The sequence below is a fragment of the Mesocricetus auratus genome, unplaced genomic scaffold (genome assembly GCF_017639785.1).
Source record: "Mesocricetus auratus isolate SY011 unplaced genomic scaffold, BCM_Maur_2.0 Super-Scaffold_100038, whole genome shotgun sequence".
NCBI lineage: Eukaryota > Metazoa > Chordata > Mammalia > Rodentia > Cricetidae > Mesocricetus > Mesocricetus auratus.
The window spans coordinates 7,857,731-7,875,686 of NW_024429216.1; the positions used below are offsets into that span (position 1 = coordinate 7,857,731).

The 17,956-nt window shown below is 51.9% G+C and overlaps 2 protein-coding genes across 2 annotated transcripts in view; one reads left to right on the plus strand and one right to left on the minus strand.

Annotated features, from left to right (window-relative positions):
* Nucleotides 1–897: 897 nt before the first annotated feature.
* Blvrb (biliverdin reductase B) lies at nt 898–13,740 on the minus strand. Its single transcript, XM_005086564.4, has 5 exons — nt 13,550–13,740; nt 5,109–5,273; nt 4,880–4,969; nt 3,642–3,770; nt 898–1,142 (listed from the first exon to the last, which is right to left on the minus strand). Exons 1-5 carry the CDS (start codon nt 13,626–13,628, stop codon nt 985–987), a joined length of 621 nt encoding a protein of 206 aa, XP_005086621.1. The 5' UTR covers nt 13,629–13,740; the 3' UTR covers nt 898–984.
* Nucleotides 13,741–15,421: 1,681 nt separating this feature from the next.
* Nucleotides 15,422–17,956, plus strand: part of Sptbn4 (spectrin beta, non-erythrocytic 4) — an 84,497-nt gene continuing 81,962 nt past the window's right edge. Inside the window, 1 exon segment of the mRNA XM_040734700.1 lies at nt 15,422–15,515. The gene's annotated coding sequence lies outside the window, so the exon portion shown is untranslated.

Below are 17,956 nucleotides of genomic sequence, written 5' to 3' on the forward strand. Positions count from 1 at the left end.
GGCTTCAGGGTGGATGTCTATCTGTCTTCCACTAAGACAGTGTTCCTCAACCTTCCCAGTACTCTGACCCTTTAATGGTTCCTCACTTTGTGGTGATCCCCCAGCCACAAAACTATTTTTTGGTTCTGCTTCGTAACTATAATTTTGCTACTGAGCACATGGTGTCTCAGTTCCCAAGACCATTGGAAATATGTGTCTTCTGATGTCTGGACCCACAGGTTGCACTGAGCCCTTTATGCCCAGCTGTGTCTGGTCACCCCAGGCCTCCGAGCTTCTGAAACTCTGGCCCATGTGGGTTGTCACAGCAGGGCTGTCACACCTACTGCTTACCACTGGGACCCCAACACAGGGCTTGGCACAGACAAGCTAAACAAACAAAAACAACTCTTCCTGCATACGTGAATGGTGAAATGCTAAGACTATCAAACACAGAGAAACACTGACATTTTCAGTGTGGTGAGATAGGCCTGCGCTCCTAGCTACTCTGAAGGCTGAAGCAGGAGATCGACAGTTCAAGACCAGCTTGGACAAATCAGTAAGACCTTATCTCTAAATTCAACAAAATAAATAAATAAATAAATAAATGAATAAAGAGGGATGCCAGGAGCTAAATGTGCTTGCTGCTAATACTATTGGCCAGAGTTCAATTCCCAGGATCCATGTGAGAGATCCTAATCCATCAAATTGTCTTCTGACTTCCACATAGGCACCATAGCATGCCGCTCCCAGCCCTAAATAAATAAATGTACTTAAAAGAAAAATTTAAAGTCTGGGGCATGTCTCAGCAGCAGGGAGCCTGTCTAAAATCTACTCAGTGGCAGAGACTTTACCCAGCATGTGTAAGACCCTGAAAAAATTCACAGGCAGAGAGGAAAATCTGGGTCGGGTTTTCCAAAATAATTTGAAGCTCTTGGCTAAAGATTTATTGATCCTTCTATGTGAGTCATTTCTCAGGATGCCATTCTCCCAACCAGGGCCAGGGTCCTACTCATACTGGTGGGAGGGGTAGGTGTTGTGTCCGTCATACTCATTGGTGGTAAGGCAACGGAGCATGAAATGGCCCAGGTCATGTTTGGATATGACCCTCGAGGGCCCCCGTCCATCCAGGGTCACTGTGTAGGCTCCAGTTAGCGGCTGATCCCCTGTGAGAGAAAGGCAGAGGTGATGAATGAACCTGCCATCCTTTCTGTTTTCAGTTTCTTCTTTTAAACATTTTAGTTTATTACATTTTGTATATGAGGCATGTGTATGCGGGGACTTCCCCATATTGGTTCATCAAATAACTTCTTTTGTGTTGAGACCGAGACTTGCTATGTAGCCCAGGCTGGCCTCAAACACATGGTCTGGGATGGCAAATGTGTACCACCAGGCCTGGCATCTCCTGACCCTCTCTTCCTGGGAGCCCAGCAGCACCAGTGTGAGAAAGCACTGGACACGAGGGGACATCATCTGCCTGCCCCTCCACGCGTGTCTGTGGGGAGATCATCTGCCTGCCCCTCCACGCGTGTCTGTGGGGAGATCATCTGCCTGCCCCTCCACGCGTGTCTGCGGGGACATCATCTGCCTGCCCCTTCACGCGTGTCTGCGGGGACATCATCTGCCTGCCCCTCCACGCGTGTCTGTGGGAGATCATCTGCCTGCCCCTCCACGCGTGTCTGTGGGAGATCATCAGCCTGCCCCTCCACGTGTGTGGGGAGATCATCTGCCTGCCCTTCTATGTGTGTCTGTGGGAGATCATCTGCCTGTCCCTCCACGCGTGTCTGTGGGAGATCATCTGCCTGCCCCTTCACGCGTGTCTGCGGGAGATCATCTGCCTGCCCCTTCACGCGTGTCTGTGGGAGATCATCAGCCTGCCCCTCCACGCGTGTGGGGAGATCATCTGCCTGCCCTTCTATGTGTGTCTGTGGGAGATCATCTGCCTGCCCCTCCACGTGTGTCTGCGGGAGATCATCTGCCTGCCCCTCCACGCGTGTCTGCGGGAGATCATCTGCCTGCCCCTCCATGTGTGTCTGTGGGGAAAGTTTCGATGTCACTTAGGTCCCGGACACCCTGTGAATGCACAAGTCCAACAATCCCCATACAAAAGCCACCTTCTGAGTCTTGAGTATCAGGAAACAATGATAATAAACAATGGTGATTTTAGGGCTGGAGAGATGACTCAGTACTTAAAGGCACTTAGTGCTCTTTCAGAGGAATTGACTTTATTTCCTAACACCCATGTCAGGCATCTTACGACAGACTGTAACTCTAGGGCTAAAGGAATCCATCACTGCTGGCCTCTGTGGGCTTCTGTACGCATGTGAACTTAACACCACACACACACACACACATAAAAATAATGAAAAGAAATCTTTAAAAAAAGGATGATGATATTTTAACATCTGCATTCCTGTCTTTTTTTTTTTTTTTTTTTTTGCTACAGAGAGACAGCAGAACAGTAGAAGAGAAAAGAGATCAATAAACCAGCCATAGGGGCTGGAGAGATGGCTCAGCAGTTAATAGAACTAGTTGTTCTTCTAAAGGATCTGGCTTCGATTCCCAGAACCCACGTGGTTGCTCATAACCTGTAACTCTAGTTCCAGGGGATCCAAACTTTCTTCTGGCCTCCTTAGGTACTGCATGTACTGGGTACGCAGACATAATTCAGGCAAAACGCCAAACACATAAAATCAAATGAAAACAACAACAAAATCCACGTAGGCGTGGTGTTAAATATTTGTAATTCCAACTCTTGGGAGGTGGAAACTGGAGGATCAGAAGTTCAAAGCCATCCTCAGCTACACTATAAGTTCAAGGCCATCCTGGGGTACACAAGGCAGAAGATAAGGCAAGGAAAGACAGAAAATGTATTTACTACTTTTCTTTCTTTATGATTTGGATTTTTGGAACATAGTCTCAAAACCCAGGCTATTCTAGAACTATGTCCTGCTTTGGCTTCCAAATTCTAGAATTATAGGTAAGCATCACATACTTGCTTTCCACTTTTACAAAAAAAACTTAATAATTTATTTAATTTTATGTGTATTGGTGTGAGAGTATCAGATCTCCCAAAACTGGAGTTAAAGACAACTGTCAGACTGGGCAGTGCTGGCTTATGCCTTTAATCCCAGCACTCGGGAGGCAGAGGCAGGTGGATCTCTGTGATTTTGAGGCCAGCCTGGTCTACAGAGTGAGTTCCAGGACAGCCTCCAAAGCTGCAGAGAAACCCTGACTCAAACAAACAAACAAACAAAAAAGATGCTGGGAATTGAACCCGGGTCCTTTGGAAGGGCAGCCAGTGCTCTTAACCGCTGAGCCATCTCTCCAGCTCCCCCCCCCCAATTTTTTTCAATTATATTTTTCTTTACTTATTCTGAGGAAGAAGTCACACGGCACAGCTCATATGTGGAGATCAAAAGACAACTTTCAGGAGGCACCTCTCTTCACTGTGTGTGTCTCAGGGATTGAACTCAGGTCTTTGGACCTTGTGGCAGGAGCCTTTACCTGGTGAGCCATCTTGCCTTTATACGGGCATGCACCTGACTATGACCCAGTGTGCAGCCAGCAAGGGCGCTTTGGAGGGGCCGGGCAAGGCCCAGCTCAGCAATCAGGTGGAAAACAGGCTGGTGGTGGCATTGTCACAGGGTCCCAACCCTACTCACCTATGTGAGGGGGCATCACAGCCACGTATTTCAGGCCGGACTCTTGCAGCACCTTATGCATCCGGATGTGGTCATCGGTCACGTCCTGCAGGCGTGGGGGCACCTTGGATGGGTCCCATAGCAGGAAGGCTAGTGGGGGTGGACACAGGGCAGGGTTAGCCTGGGCCAAACAGAACCACTAGGTGGCTGGCTGTTGCCTGTCTGCTGCCAGAATGCAAGGCCCTTAAGACCCTTTTCTTACATGCACTCTAAAGTCAGAGGACCATTCGTTCTAAATCTGACCTCTTCTCACTCGGCCACCGTCCTTAGTAACCTCTGCTCTGGTCCCCAGCCTGACAACCTGAGTTTGTGGTCACAATTGACTTGGTAGAAGAAGAGAACTGATTCTGACCAAGTTGTCCTTGGACCTCCATACGCACCCCCCACCAAACAGCCGTAAAAACATTTAAACATTTGTATGTGAGCTATACGTGCGCATGCGCGCGCGCGCGTGTATATGTGTGTGTGTGTGTATGTGTGTGTGGTATGGTGTGTGTCTGTGTGGTGTGTGTGTGCATGTACACTGTGTGTGATGGGTTCCTTCCTCAAGTGTTCTCCACCTTGGCTTTTGAGACAGCCCCTCACTGAATCTGGAGCCAGGCGACCCAGGGGATCCTTCTGTTTCTTCCTCCCTAGAGCTAGGATCACAGGGATAATGCTACACCTAGCTTTTTATTCAGGTGCTGTTAGCATTAATTGCTATCAACTCCTTCTGGATTACTGAGGATTCCTTCAGTCCTAAGGATGGACTTACACCTAGGACCTTATACATGCCAGACAGTGCTCTGCTACGAGCCACATCCAAGTCTCCCACTGGGGGATTCTAGGCAGGGGCTCTACCACTGAGCCACGCCCCCAGCCCCTCACTGGGGGATTCTAGGCAGGGGCTCTACCACTGAGCACAGCCCAGCCCCTCACTGGGGGATTCTAGGCAGGGGCTCTACCACTGAGCCACACCCCAGCCCCTCACTGGGGGATTCTAGGCAGGGGCTCTACCACTGAGCCACACCCCAACCCTTCAGTAACTTTTATTTAAAGTCTGTCTCCCCTTAACTGGGGAGGGCAGCAAGCGCCTTTTCTGCCCTGGCTCTGCTCATCGGGGATTCGGTTCTAATACCACATTTCAGAGGGCCGGTCGTGCATGTTCGGTACTCACCCCCTTCCCAGCTCAGCCCCACTTCCGTGACCCCACCACCCACCCGAGGTGCAGGCCACGACCTTGTCCACTCCATGCGCCTTCATGGCTGTCACAATGTTCCGGGTGCCCTCCGACATCACTGTAGTGGGACCTTAGAGGGGACAGAGAGTGGCTGTCACTGGCAGGCGGCGGTGGCGGCGGCGGTGGCAGGGGTGGCAAGGGTGGGGCCGGGGGCGGGGGCGGAGGCCGAGGTGCGGGGAGGGGCCGAGGGCAAAGGGGAGGCTCAGTACTGAGATCGTTGCCCGTGCCCAGCAACACGATGACAGCATCCTGTCCAGCCACGGCCTTGTCCACGTCAGCCGCCTGCCGAACGTCTCCCACCACCACGTGGGCTGGCTGGGGCCCCTCTGATGGCAGCCTGCGGGCATCGCGAACCAGCACTGTCACCTCATAACCTGTGGCCAGAGAGGAGCAGAAAGCGGGTCAGCCGGCTGGTGGGTGAGAGGCTGTACGGGACCCTTCAGCGTGTCGTGGACCCTCAAGCTCTATTCTGAGGTAACCGACATCAAAGCGGGCAGACTAACGCTCTAAAACGCGGCAATGCTCTCATGCCGGCTCCCAAACGATCCAGTGAAGGTCTCCAGGAGACTACCCTGCCTAGTCTTCCCCACCCTCCAGCAGGGAAATGGTTAACCCCGGCCACACCACCATTCTGTATTCCCCCATGTGTGCTCGGCTCTGCAGCAAAGTGAGGAACCACATTCTCCAAGACTAAACCAACCTGGCATTAGTTCCCTCCCTAGTGCTCACCAGAGCGTCTGAGGAGCCCCTGTGGTTTCAAAGGGCTGTGTGACTCAGCTACCCAGAAGACTGAGGCACCAGGATGGCAAGTTCTGGACCAGCAGTGAGACTATCCAAAATAAAACTTTGAAAAAAAGGATTGACATGAGGCTGGAGGTGTGGCTCAGTGGTAGAGCCCCTGCCTAGAATTCCCCAGTGAGGGCTGGGCAGAAGGGGAGAACTCACTTCCTCAAGCTGATCTTCTGACCTCCACACTCATGCTACAGGCCCCCCCAATGTAAACACCCATACTCATGCTACAGGCACCCACACACACAAAAATGTAAAAACCCACATTCATGATACAGGCCCCCCCCCCACACACAATGTAAAAAGGGCTTTGTTATTATTATTAACCCAAATGGTCAAAGACATAAATAAACATAAGAAAAGATTATAAAATTATTAGAAAAAATATAAGAACCCATCTTGCTGACTGCAGGTTAGAAGGTGGTTTCTTAGCTATGACATCAAATTCATGAGCAAAAACCAAAACAAACAAATTGTACTTCATCAAAATGGAAAACATTAACCGGGCGTTGGTGGCACATGTCTTTAATCCCAGCACTCAGGAGGCAGAGGCAGACAGATCTCTGTGAGTTCAAGGCCAGCCTGGTCTACAGAGTGAGTTCCGGGACAGCTAGGGCTACATGGAGAAACCTGTCTTGGGCAGGAAGAAAAGAAAAAGGAGAAGAAAAAGAAAAAGAAAAGAAGAAAAGAGAGAAGAAAAGAAAAGCAGATGGGCATGGTAGCACACAGCTGTAATCCAGCCCTCTGGAGACAAAGGCAGGAGAATCAGGAGTTCAAAGACAGCCTTTGCTTTTAAACTGAGGTCAGGTACATGAGATCGTGCCTCAAAAAAAAGGAAAGGGCTGGCGTGATGACGCATTGGGTGAAGGCGTTGAGGATCTGCCTGGGACGCCCAGGACCAACATGGTGGATGGAAAAACCGACCCCTGGAAGTCGTCCTCTGACCTCTGTAAGCGGGTTCACACAACAAACAGATAAAATGTAATAAAAAGAAAAACCAAGTGAGTATGGCAGTCTAATACAAGAAGACGGTCTTAAATTAGAGGTCCACCTGGTCCACACAGTATGCCAAGACTGCAGGGTTGCACCGCAAGACCCTGTTACCAGAGCACACGTCTCTAATCCCAGCAACTAGGAGGAAGAGGCAGGAGGATCAAGAGTTCAAGGCCAGCCCCAGCTACTTTATGCCCAGTCTCAAAAAAGTCCCAGTAAACAAACTACACAGTGAGATGCCCCTTCACACCTATCAAGATGATGCTGTATTGGAAACACCTGGCGTAAAGGGTTGGCACGCTGGTGGGGAGCAACCTCACTCATGCAGCCCCAAGAATAACACTAAATGATGTGTCTGGGGCCTGGAGAAATGGCTCAGCAGTTAAGGGCACTGGCTGCTCTTCCAGAGGACCCGGGTTCAATTCCCAGTACCCACATGGCAGCTCACACCTGTCTGCAACTCCAGTTCCAGGGGACCGACACCCTCCCAGAGGCAAACATGCAGGCAACACTAATACTCATAAAAACAAAATGAAGTGTCTGTTTCGGAGAACGCCCTGGCGGTTCTTCAAAAGGTTATGCACAGCCTAGCCGTGTGAGCCAGCAATTCTACTATCAGATAACAGACCGAAGGGAATGGAAAACATGTTTTCATCCCCAAATATTCACATGCGCAGTCATTCCAGCAGCTTCAAACCATCGGCCACCTGTTTAATGCGCAAACGCATACAATGCAGCAGGACCGTTTGGAGATAAAAACAAAGGAGACACCGATGCATGTTTCCTCCCACAGTTTCAGGAAGGAAAGAAAATGTATACTTGACCAAGTGAAAGAAACGGAGTCACACTGGGTGTGGTGACCAGCACTGGAAGCTGGGGCAGAGTGACAGGGAGTTGGAAGCCAGCCTGGGCTAAGGGGAGAGACCCTGAAGAGATGGCTCCGTAGTTAAGAGCACCGGTTGCTCTCAGGGAAGTGGACCAGAGTTCAGTTCCTTGTATCCAAGTCAGATGGCTCACAGCTGTAACTCCGATCCAGGGATCTGACACCTCTGGGCCTGTAACCACCCACACAGACACACTCTACAGATAGTTAAAAACACTAAAAAGAGTCTTGTGGTGGTGGCGCACGCCTTTAGTCCCAGCACTCGGGAGGCAGACGCAGGAGGATCTCTGTGAGTCTGAGGCTGGCCTGGTCTACAGAGTGAGTGCCAGGACAGGTTCCAAAGCTACACAGAGAACCCTGTCTAAAAAAAGAAGACAGAATTTCAGCCATAACATGCTTGCAAATGCAAGGTCCTGGATTTGAACCCTACACAGAAAAACCACAAGGACAAAAACTTCAAAAAAACCAAGATGTCCTAAAACAAATCAATCCAAAGTTCTAGTCCTGAAAGAAGCAATGATTGTTTCTATTGTTATTATGCTTTTTATATTTATATTTATTTATTTTTTGAGACAGGGCTTCATGGCTCAGGCTGGTCTTGAACTCACTGCAGAGCTAACTATGGTGGCGTGTACTGGCCTCCTGCTCCCATGTCCAGAATTCAGGGATTACAGGTTTTAATCACCATGGCCACTTTTTAAAAAAATATTTTATTTATTTATTGTGCATACAGTCTTCTGCCTGCAGGTCAGCAGAGGGCACCAGATCTCATTACAGATGGTCGTGAGCCACCATGTGGTTGCCGGGAATTGAACTCAGGATCTCTGGAAGAGCAGTCGGTACTCTTAACCTCTGAGCCATCTCTCCAGCCCCCAGAGCCATCTCTCCAGCCCCTCACCATGCCCACTTTTAACTCATTTTGAAAAAGATTTTATTTGCTTTTTGTTTCTTTTTTGTTATGTGTATGTGTCTGCACATTTGAGGGCAGGTGCTCACAGGGCCAGAGGTGCTGGAGTCACAGGTTGCCTGTAACTGGGTACCAGGATTGAACTTGGGTCTTCTGCCAGAGCAGCAAAAGTTCTTAACCACTGAGCCATCTCTCCGGACTCCAGCTTTAACTTTAAAATTTCATCATCATCATCGTCGTTGTTGTTATTATTAAGACTGGGTCTCAAATGTAGCTTACTCTGAACTGAAATTCACTGCGTAGCCCAGGCTGGCCTTGAACTTATAGCAATCCCCCTGCTTCTGTCTCTCAACAATGGGGATGATAGGTGTGAGCCAGGAATGACTTGCTATGCCTTTTAATCATCTCAGGATTTAATCTCCTGGGATGACTCCCTCTGCCTGGGTTCCCCCCTGGATTCCGGGCCCTGCCATGCCCCTTCCAAATCCTCAATCTAGACCGCAGCGTGTGCCTCCCCAGGTCCTTCCTTCCATGTCCTGCAATAAAACCCGCGTGGCGCAGGACAGACTTTCTGGGCCCCGCTGGATCTGGCCTCTCCTCTCAGAGTCACCATCGCTTCCCCTGCTGTCCTCCTTCCCGTTCCTCAGTTTACCTGACTGTTTCCTGCCTCCCGGCCTTTGCATACGTGCTCTCTGCCTCAGACCCCTCCCCCTCTTCCTTTGGATCCTTAGGTGACTTTGCTTTCCTCCATCACGACTCTCTGCTGACCGAGGGACAGCTGAGAATCTTGGGAGTTCCGGGAATCACATCTGCTTCCATCTCCCCTACGCTTCACAAACGCAAGCTCAAGGTCCCCGCCACCAAGGCCCTGGGTTTCAAGATGGCCCTGTGGTTCCTGCATAAGGAGCCTCATGCAGCTCATTTGTTGCCTAGATAGAGCTTCTGTTGCTCAACTTTAATCCCAGCAGGCAGGAAGCAGGTGGATCTCTATGAGTTCCAGGCCAGCCTGGTCTATGTAGGGAGTTCCAGGCCAGCCAGGGCTACAAGGTGAGACAATGTCTCAAAACAAAGAAAACTGAAACCAGGCACCACACAATTCATGTTGAAATTAAAAGAGCCACATAGAGAGGCTGACGAGATGGTTCAGTGGTTAAGAGTGTTTTCTGGGCAACCAGAGGAGGCAGGTCCGACTCCTAGGACCCATGTGGTGGCTCACAACTGTCTATAACTCCTTGCTGGGCAGTTGTGGCACACACCTTTAACCCCAGCACTCTGGAGGCAGAGGCAGGCGGATCTCTGTGAGTTCGAGGCCAACCTGGTCTACAGAGTGAGTTCCAGGACAGCCAGGGCAGTTATACAGAGAAACCCTGTCTCAAAAAACCAAAACCAAACTGTCTATAACTCCAAGAGGGGATCTGACTCCCTCTTCTGGCCTCCATGGGCACCAGGCATGCATGAAAGTGGTCCACAGATGTTCATGAAGCCCAAAAAACATATACATAAAAAAGAAAAAAAGCCAAGAATGTAGCTACCAAAAAGTACATATTCAGTGTTTTTCTTTGTTTACTTTTGTATTTATTTATTTGGCAGGATGTTACTCCATAGCCCAGACTAGCATAGAACTCAGTATGTAGCTCAGACCGACCTTAAACCTGTTGTGTTCCTCTTACCTGCTTCTTGAGCACTGGGAATACAGGTGTGAAACATCTGGTCAGGCTTTCTGTTAAGGTTTTTTTTTTTTTTCAAGGCAGGCTTTCTCTGTGGCTTTGGAGGCTATCCTGGAACTAGCTCTTGTAGACCAGGCTGGCCTCAAACTCACAGAGATCCGCCTGCCTCTGCCACCCGAGTGCTGGGATTAAAGGTGTGCGCCACCACCGTCCGGCAAGTCTTTGTTTTTAAATAAACTCAGCTATAGAGAAGTTGCAAGATTCCCTCAACTTGCTTCCCCGTTTTATTTACATACATAATATGTTACAGGCAGGATTTATATATTTGCATAAAAATATACTCATACTCGTACAACTCTTGTCTGTCTGTCTGTCTCGCTGTTTGAGAGTAGGTTGCAAAGTTCATTCACTTTTAAGTTTTTCATTGCCTGTCTCAGTCAGTCCACATATGAGACCAACATCTGGCATGCTGTTACTACCCCAGATGGAATGCAGACAGTAATCAGAAAGTTCGGGAACAATGAATGGACCCCAAGAAACTGCAGCTTCCCCAAATGTCTCATGCTGGCAGGAGGAGGAATCTAGGTTGGAGTTGGGGGGTGGGGTTGGGCCAACCAGAAGAGGACAAGATCTCACAGTTCTGACAACTGGTTAGACACCCTTGCAGGACACAGGGGCCAACATGATGATGCTGGCGATGACCACATCTTGGCCAGGCCTGCTTGCTTACAGATGTCTCCTTGCTTCTATTTAAATCAAACCTTTTGTCAAGATGTTGAAAGATGGACCAGAGTAGGGGAGAGTGTTACAGAACCTTCCCAATATGCCTTCATTGAATACATCTCCTAATGACTACATCTTCTTGAATACATTCTGTCTTCAATATGAATTCTTCTCAATAATTGTCCTGAGGACAGGTGACTGCGCTTGGTTGCTAGACCCAGACTTATCAACTCAGGTGGCAACTCGATACATTTTGATCGTTTGTGACCAATTGAAAACAGTCCAGAACTCACCATGACCCCTATTTTGAGAAGTACTACATTGTAACAATTCTACAAAGTTGTGATTGTTACCATGCCTAATTTGAGGAAGGGGAAACTGAGGCAACTTTACGTGACTAGCCATGACCACACAGTGGGTGGAGAAAGCCAGCGCTGAATCCAAGACAGGGTTATAACCTTTAACGTAAGTTGACTTGGCCAACTTCCCACCAACTACACATGGGTCCCCGGTCCTAAGTACTTTCTACATTGTAAGCCGTTTCATCAGTGCCCCAAAACAACCTCTGTTTACTTTTATTTATTTGTGTGAGTGTATGGGGTCAGAGGTCACTTCTCCTGAGTTGGTTCTCTGCTTCCCTCACCTGGGCTCTGGGGATTCAACTCATGTTGTCCGGTACCTTCACACAGCCACCCATCTCTCTCTCCCTCTCCCTCTCCCCCCCCTCTCTCTTATTTACTTACTTAGTTTTACAGATGTTTATGTCTCCAACTGTAGTTGAGAAGGCATCTACTCACACCAATGTGCTGTGTGGTAGACCTGGCTGCTTGAATGTTCAGAATAAACCAGAATCCATGTTAGTCAGCCCCTAGGCTCTATGAAATGACATGGAGGAAAGAAAACCCCCAAGCCACTCAAGCCCTTCCTGGCCGCATGCTTTCCTTGGTTGTGCTGGGATGGCGTCCAGAGCCTTGAACATGCTAGGTCCTACTGCACCACGCCCCTGCCAGCTGTATTCCAGGCAGATGCTACACTGCAGAGCCATATCTCCAGAACCTTCCTTACTTCTGTTTTTCCTTACTAATTTTTATCCATCCATCCATCCATCCATCCATCCATCCATCCATCCATCCATCTTAAAGAGGGCTTCCTGGGTCACTGGGAGGAAAGGTCCGGCCTTCCTGAATTCTTGTGTGCATTTCTATCTATGACCAGCAGGGTGAGCCAGCAGTAAAATAGTGGTATTGGGGATTAAAGTGCCAGTATTAACAGGATAATCCACAAATTCATGGTGACTCAGCACTCCTCAACTTCTCCATTCCCTTTCCTGTTCCCCCTTAGAAATGATTTATCAGCAGCCTACTTTAGTTTCATTGTTTTGAGACGGGGGTCTGAGGTAGCTCACGCTGGCCTTGAACTTGTAGCCAAGTATGATCTTGAACTCCTGAGTCCCTGCCTCTGCCTCCCCAGTGCTGGGATCACAGGTGCACACCACTGCAAACTGGTTTTCATTGGGAGGCCCAGGGCCCTCTCCTCTGCCTTGAATTAAGATCCTCACTAAGTCCCTGGCGAGGATACCCCCGGGGGGTGGAGGGGGGAAGGGGGAAAGAACTTCTAGAAACAGCCTCCCCAAGAGCAGGGGCTGGGGCAGGAATCAGCGGAGACAGGGTTTCTGTTGGCCTCCACCCTTTTGGGGCTCTCTGATAGTCCGTATCTTAAGAATCGTCTAGGCTAGCAAGGGTGTGGCCCTTTATCTGGAACTTTCAGGCCTGGTCTTGAGTTAACTTCTGGACTGAGGGGCCAGGGGGATGAATGCTGGGGGATCCTATGCCCTTTCCCGGGGTAGCAGCAAAGTTCCTGCTCACTGACCCTTCCAACACCGCTTGCTGTTCCTAGGTTGTCTCTCTCTCTCTCTCTCTCTCTCTCTCTCTCTCTCTCTCTCTCTCTCTCTCTCTCTCTCTCTCTCTCTCTGTTTTTGTTTTTTGTTTTTGTTTTTCGAGACAGGGTTTCTCTGTATTGTTTTGGAGGCTGTCCTGGAACTCTCTGTAGACCAGGCTGGCCTCGAACTCACAGAGATCTGCCTGCCTCTGCTTCCCGAGTGCTGGGACTAAAGGCGTGCGTCACCAACGCCCGGCCGGTTGTCACTCTCTTATACTGTCATCTCTTCCATTCTATGTTTGCAGATAGCTGCCTAACTTTTTCGATTTTCGGTTCCAGTGCCTGCGGACTTTTTTTTTTTTTTTGGTGCTTAAGAGCATGAACCGGGTTCAAATTCCAGCACAGCCTTGCACCAGCAAGTCATTCCCTCCACCCCAGTTTTCTTATCTGTCAAGTGGGGTGACAGTAGTTCCCATTCCAAATGAGGGCCACACGTGCCGGGAGACGAGCCGGGCGCCAAGGGCTTTCTGAGCCGGCACCGCAGTCACAAACGCATTTCCTAAGAGTCCCTGGCTCAGGGATAACTGTCAGAGGAGCCCCCCGGGCCCCCACGGCTAATTCCTACGCCTTTGACTTACATAAAACTGAATCTCAGAGTCCCCCTCTTCTGCCCCCTTGACCTCTTGCTGCCCCACAGGCCGCGGTGGGTGTATGCACACGACCCCAAGGGCTCTCCTCCCGGCCCCAGGACGACCTTTCGCAGCGCTCCGCCCGGGAGCTCATGACTTCCCCACCCGCCCCGGTTCCTGCCTGCTTGCACGGCCTGCGCCAGCGTGGTGAGCCCGGTCCTGCCGGTGGCACCGAAGATCGCGATCTTCTTGACAGCCATGCTGCGGGGTCGCGAGTCAGGAAGGCTGAGAACTCCGAGGACGCTCGCGCGGGAACCCACGGACTGCTTGGTGGCGCGCGGTCTGCCCTCCTCCAGGAGAGGGAGGGGGCGGGGCCTCCCCTTCAGGGTCCAAAGGGCGGGACTGAGCCGACCACGCCCCCGAGCGGGCGGGGCGGGAGCCAGATCGCGTTTTTTCAGACTCTCTTCTCCGATAGGCACTTAGGAGTGGAGGCCACGCCCCCTCGAGGGAAGGGAGTGGGCGGGGCTAGGGCAGTCCGTCACTCGGCGCTCAACCTCTCAGAGCCAGCCATCCTGAGTGGGTGGGGCGGGGCGGGGCCCCTCGGGGTCCAAAGGGCGGGACTGAGCCGACCACGCCCCCGAGCGGGCGGGGCGGGAGCCAGATCGTGTTTTCTCAGACTCTCTTCTCCGATAGGCACTTAGGAGTGGAGGCCACGCCCCCTCGAGGGAGGGAGTGGGCGGGGCACTCGGCGCTCAACCTCCCAGAGCCAGCCACCCTGAGTGGGTGGGGCGGGGCGGGGCCTGCCGGGGAGCCACGCCCCCTGCGCTCTCCTTACGCACGCCCCCTTCCCCTACACTTAGGCTCCGAAGTTAGGTACTGGCTCCACCAGAGCCTCCTCCCAACAAGGAAGGGGGGCGTGCGCGTGCGGTGTGTGACCCTGGGGGACCACAGGGGCAGCGTGGTGTGGGCCACATCCTACCCCATGGCGTGTGTCATGATGTGAATTGTGTGAGAAGCCAATGGTGCTGCTGTTTGGCGACCGTGGGGTGATCCTGTGAGGGGACGCTCGGCCAGCCTACGTGCTAGGGTGTGAGTGTGAGGTGTTGGCTGTGACACCACCACATGTGTCCTGTGTGGGTGTGGGATGACACGGTCCCACTTACGTGTGGTGGTGCATGACGTTTACGGTGATGTTCTCTGTGTCTGAAGCTAGGACAGACGGGTAGTGTGGCCGCGCAGCGCGTGTCATCCCCTGCGTCTGGGCAACTAGTGAGTGTGACATTTCCAGTGCGTTAGACTGCGTGATTGCGAACTTTGTGGTGCATGGGTGTAGACACTCTGTGACACCTTGGGAGTGTAGGCACCGTGTGCCACGTGGGACTGCATGTGCCAACCGCATTGGTGGTCGTGGCCACATATGTGTGTGTGTGTGCGTGTGTGTGTCACAGTGTGTGCAGGGCACCTTATACTGTCCAGGTGACCGCATGTGACAGCATGGGTGGTGGTGACCTTAACTGACCCCTGCAGGGCACTGTGCCATCCTGGAGCAATGCTCAGGCGACTTCATGCCACCCTGACATTGTGGCCACTGTATCCGAGTTTATCGTAACAGGACGGCCCTGCAGGGAGGACACTGTCCTCTGAACGGGTGACTACGTAGTATGACACTCCGGGGGGAGGCTCATCCGAGGGTGTCCCGGAGATCGACCCTGCAGGGCACGTCCCAGAGAGGAAAACCCTCCAGCTGACCGTGTGGCTGCCACCCCGAGAGTGCGCGCGTGGAGAGGGTGTGTGCGCGCGTGTGTGACGTTGCCGGAGGCCCGCCGTGTGTGAGTGGCAGCGTGGGGGTGCGTGACGCTGCCTCGAGCGCTCGCGAGCACGGCTGTGCATCACACGCGTGACGGCCCGGGGTGTGACAGCGCGGGCGGGCGGGCGGGCGGCGGGGCGGCGTGCGGGAGGGGTCCCGGGGGCGCGCGGAGCGGCTGCGGTGCGTGGGGGAGGCGCGGCGACGGCGGCGCATGCGGATCTGGCCGAGCGGCGGGCCGGCGGGGCCCAACAGAGCCGGGCCGGGCCCGGCGGCGAACGGCCGCAGGGAGGGCGGTGCTGCGCGGCGAGCATCGGGGACCGCATCGGCGGACGGCGCCCAGGTGAGCGGCCGTGCGGGTGGCGGCCCTTCCCCAGCGTCTCCCCACCTGGCCCAGCTTCATCCCCCCCGCACCCTGGCGGGCCCGAGCCCACCGATCTATTTAGCCGGGTGGAGGCTTGGGATCCAGCGCGCAGCGAACCCTTCACCCCCACCTAGCCCAGCCTCTGAGCCCGGCATGGGTCACCCCAAGGCCTTGTCCTTTCTAGGCCCCCCCCTCCGCATGGCAACCGGACCACAGGGGCAGAGAGGCGCGGCTTTGGAAGGGTTAAAGCTTCGGATCGGCGCCCCATGGCCTTTGCTAGAGCGGACCCCTCTTGCTAGGCATCCCCCGCCCCCAAAGGCCAGAGCTGCTCCCTGGGCCCCGGAGAGAGCTCGCCAAATGCTCAGCGCCTCCTCTGGCCCAAGCATCCTCCATTGGGGAAACAGTTGTGACCACCCATTAACCGGGAAGGAAATCAAAGCACAGAAAAACTGAGATCAAGATACCAGGTTTCCACACAACCAGGAGAAAGTGTCGAACCTGCCTCTTCTTGACTAGTGAGCAGAGCCCCAGACTTGCTAAGACCAAAGGGTGAAAACCCAGAGGCGGTTGGCTAGGTGGCTCAGTAGTGGTCGCCCGGAAGTGTGAGGCTCTGGGTATATTGGGGCACTCTGAGAGGAGAGAACAGCAAGGAGAGAGACGTGTTGAGCACACAGTGTGTTTGCTGAGTGAGCAGCTCATCCCATCTTCAGACAGCCTTAGGATTTCCTCAGATGATTCAGTGAAGACCAGAGAGGGCAGTTGACTTGGCTGAAGTCACGCTGGTAGTCGTAGGTAGACCTGGGGTCGCTTACGGGATTCTCTGGGAGAAGGGAAGGAGAGCAATGTTGTAATGTGTCCACCAAAAGGAATGATCTGCCCTTGGCTACAACTTACAACCTGCATAGCATCCTAACCTCTGCTGAGCTTGCAGCTCTCTGGTCTTTTGAAAAGAAGTGCACTATTCTGTTTTTATAGTCTTAGAACGAGGCCTGTATGTGGGGCTTGTGTTGGAGACATACTTGATGTCACTTACCCCTGTCAAGTGTGTATTTATAATGTATCGGGATTCTGGAGGCAGACAATGCATCGGCCAGCTATTGCTCCTGGAATGCTGTGTAACAAACCCCCCCACCTTACTCACTGTCTTGAAACGCTAAGCTTATTTAGCCATCAAGAGTTTAATAATTTAGGTCAGACCTGATGGTTCAGTTCGGCAGGCCTCAGCTGGACACACTCAGGGTCACAGTGATGGGGGCATCGTTGGCTGTTTCTGGCTTTTCTGGAGAGTCTGTGGCCCTAGACCTACTCTAGTCGAAGATTACAGTTAACCCAAGCAGTCTCCTGTGTCTAAGGCTTGGGATTGGCCCGCTAGTACCTTCCAGTTAACTCTGCTGGTCAAAACAAGTCGCATACTGAAAGCCAGGGTCAAAGGGAAGGATGTTTCCCTAGAACCCATGGACCATTCTTCCCCAGGAAGTTGGAGAACAAAACAGTTACACAAAGGGTGGTGAGTGACTACAGGGGTGAACATTTGGGGACATTAATACACTCAGTTTGAGTCCCAGCTGCTCATTCAGCTGTATAACTCAGGCAACTGAGTACATTTCTCCATGCCTCAGTGTTCTCCTCTGTAAAATGGGCCTAATGATGAAAGGTTTTTGTATGTTTGTTTGTTTGCTTTTGTTTTTTGAGACAGGGTTTCTCTGCGTAACAGCACTGGCTGTCCTGGAACTTCTCTGTAGACTAGGCTGGCCTCGGACTCACAGAGATCCGCCTGCCTCTGCCTCCCGAGTGCTGGGATTAAAGGCGTGCGCCACCACCGCCCGGCTGATATGATTACTCTTGCTGCCACTGCTGCATTGGGGAGTTCTGCAAACAAAAGTGTTAGTGTTGTCCCAAGAACGCAATGACTGTTTGCTGAGCTGTAGTAGTCACTGACACGGGTTCATCACCGCTGCTCTATGAAGTGACCAGTGTTGTTATTATGGTGACTTAATTCAATTTTTAATTTTTTAAAAAGATTTATCCAAAGCTGGGTGGTAATGGTGGTGCATGCCTTTGATCTCAGCACTCGGGAGGCAGAGGCAGGCAGATCTCTGTGAGTTCGAGACCAGCCTGGTCTACAGAGCGAGTTCCAGGACAGCCTCCAAAACAATACAGAGAAACCTTGCCTCAAGAAAAAGAAATCATCACTTAGTAGTAGTATTCAGTGATTTATTTTCTTTATGTTGCATGTATTTCCTTGCTTGAGTTTAAGTGAGCAGCGTGTGGGCAGGAGCTGACGGAAGCCAATTCCCCTGGAACTGAAGTTACAGGCAGTTACGTGGGTGCTGGCAGCTGAGCCAGGGTCCTATGAAAAAGCAATGAGTGTTCTTAACCCCCGAGCCGTTTCTCCAGCCCATCTCTCTGTAGCTCAGATG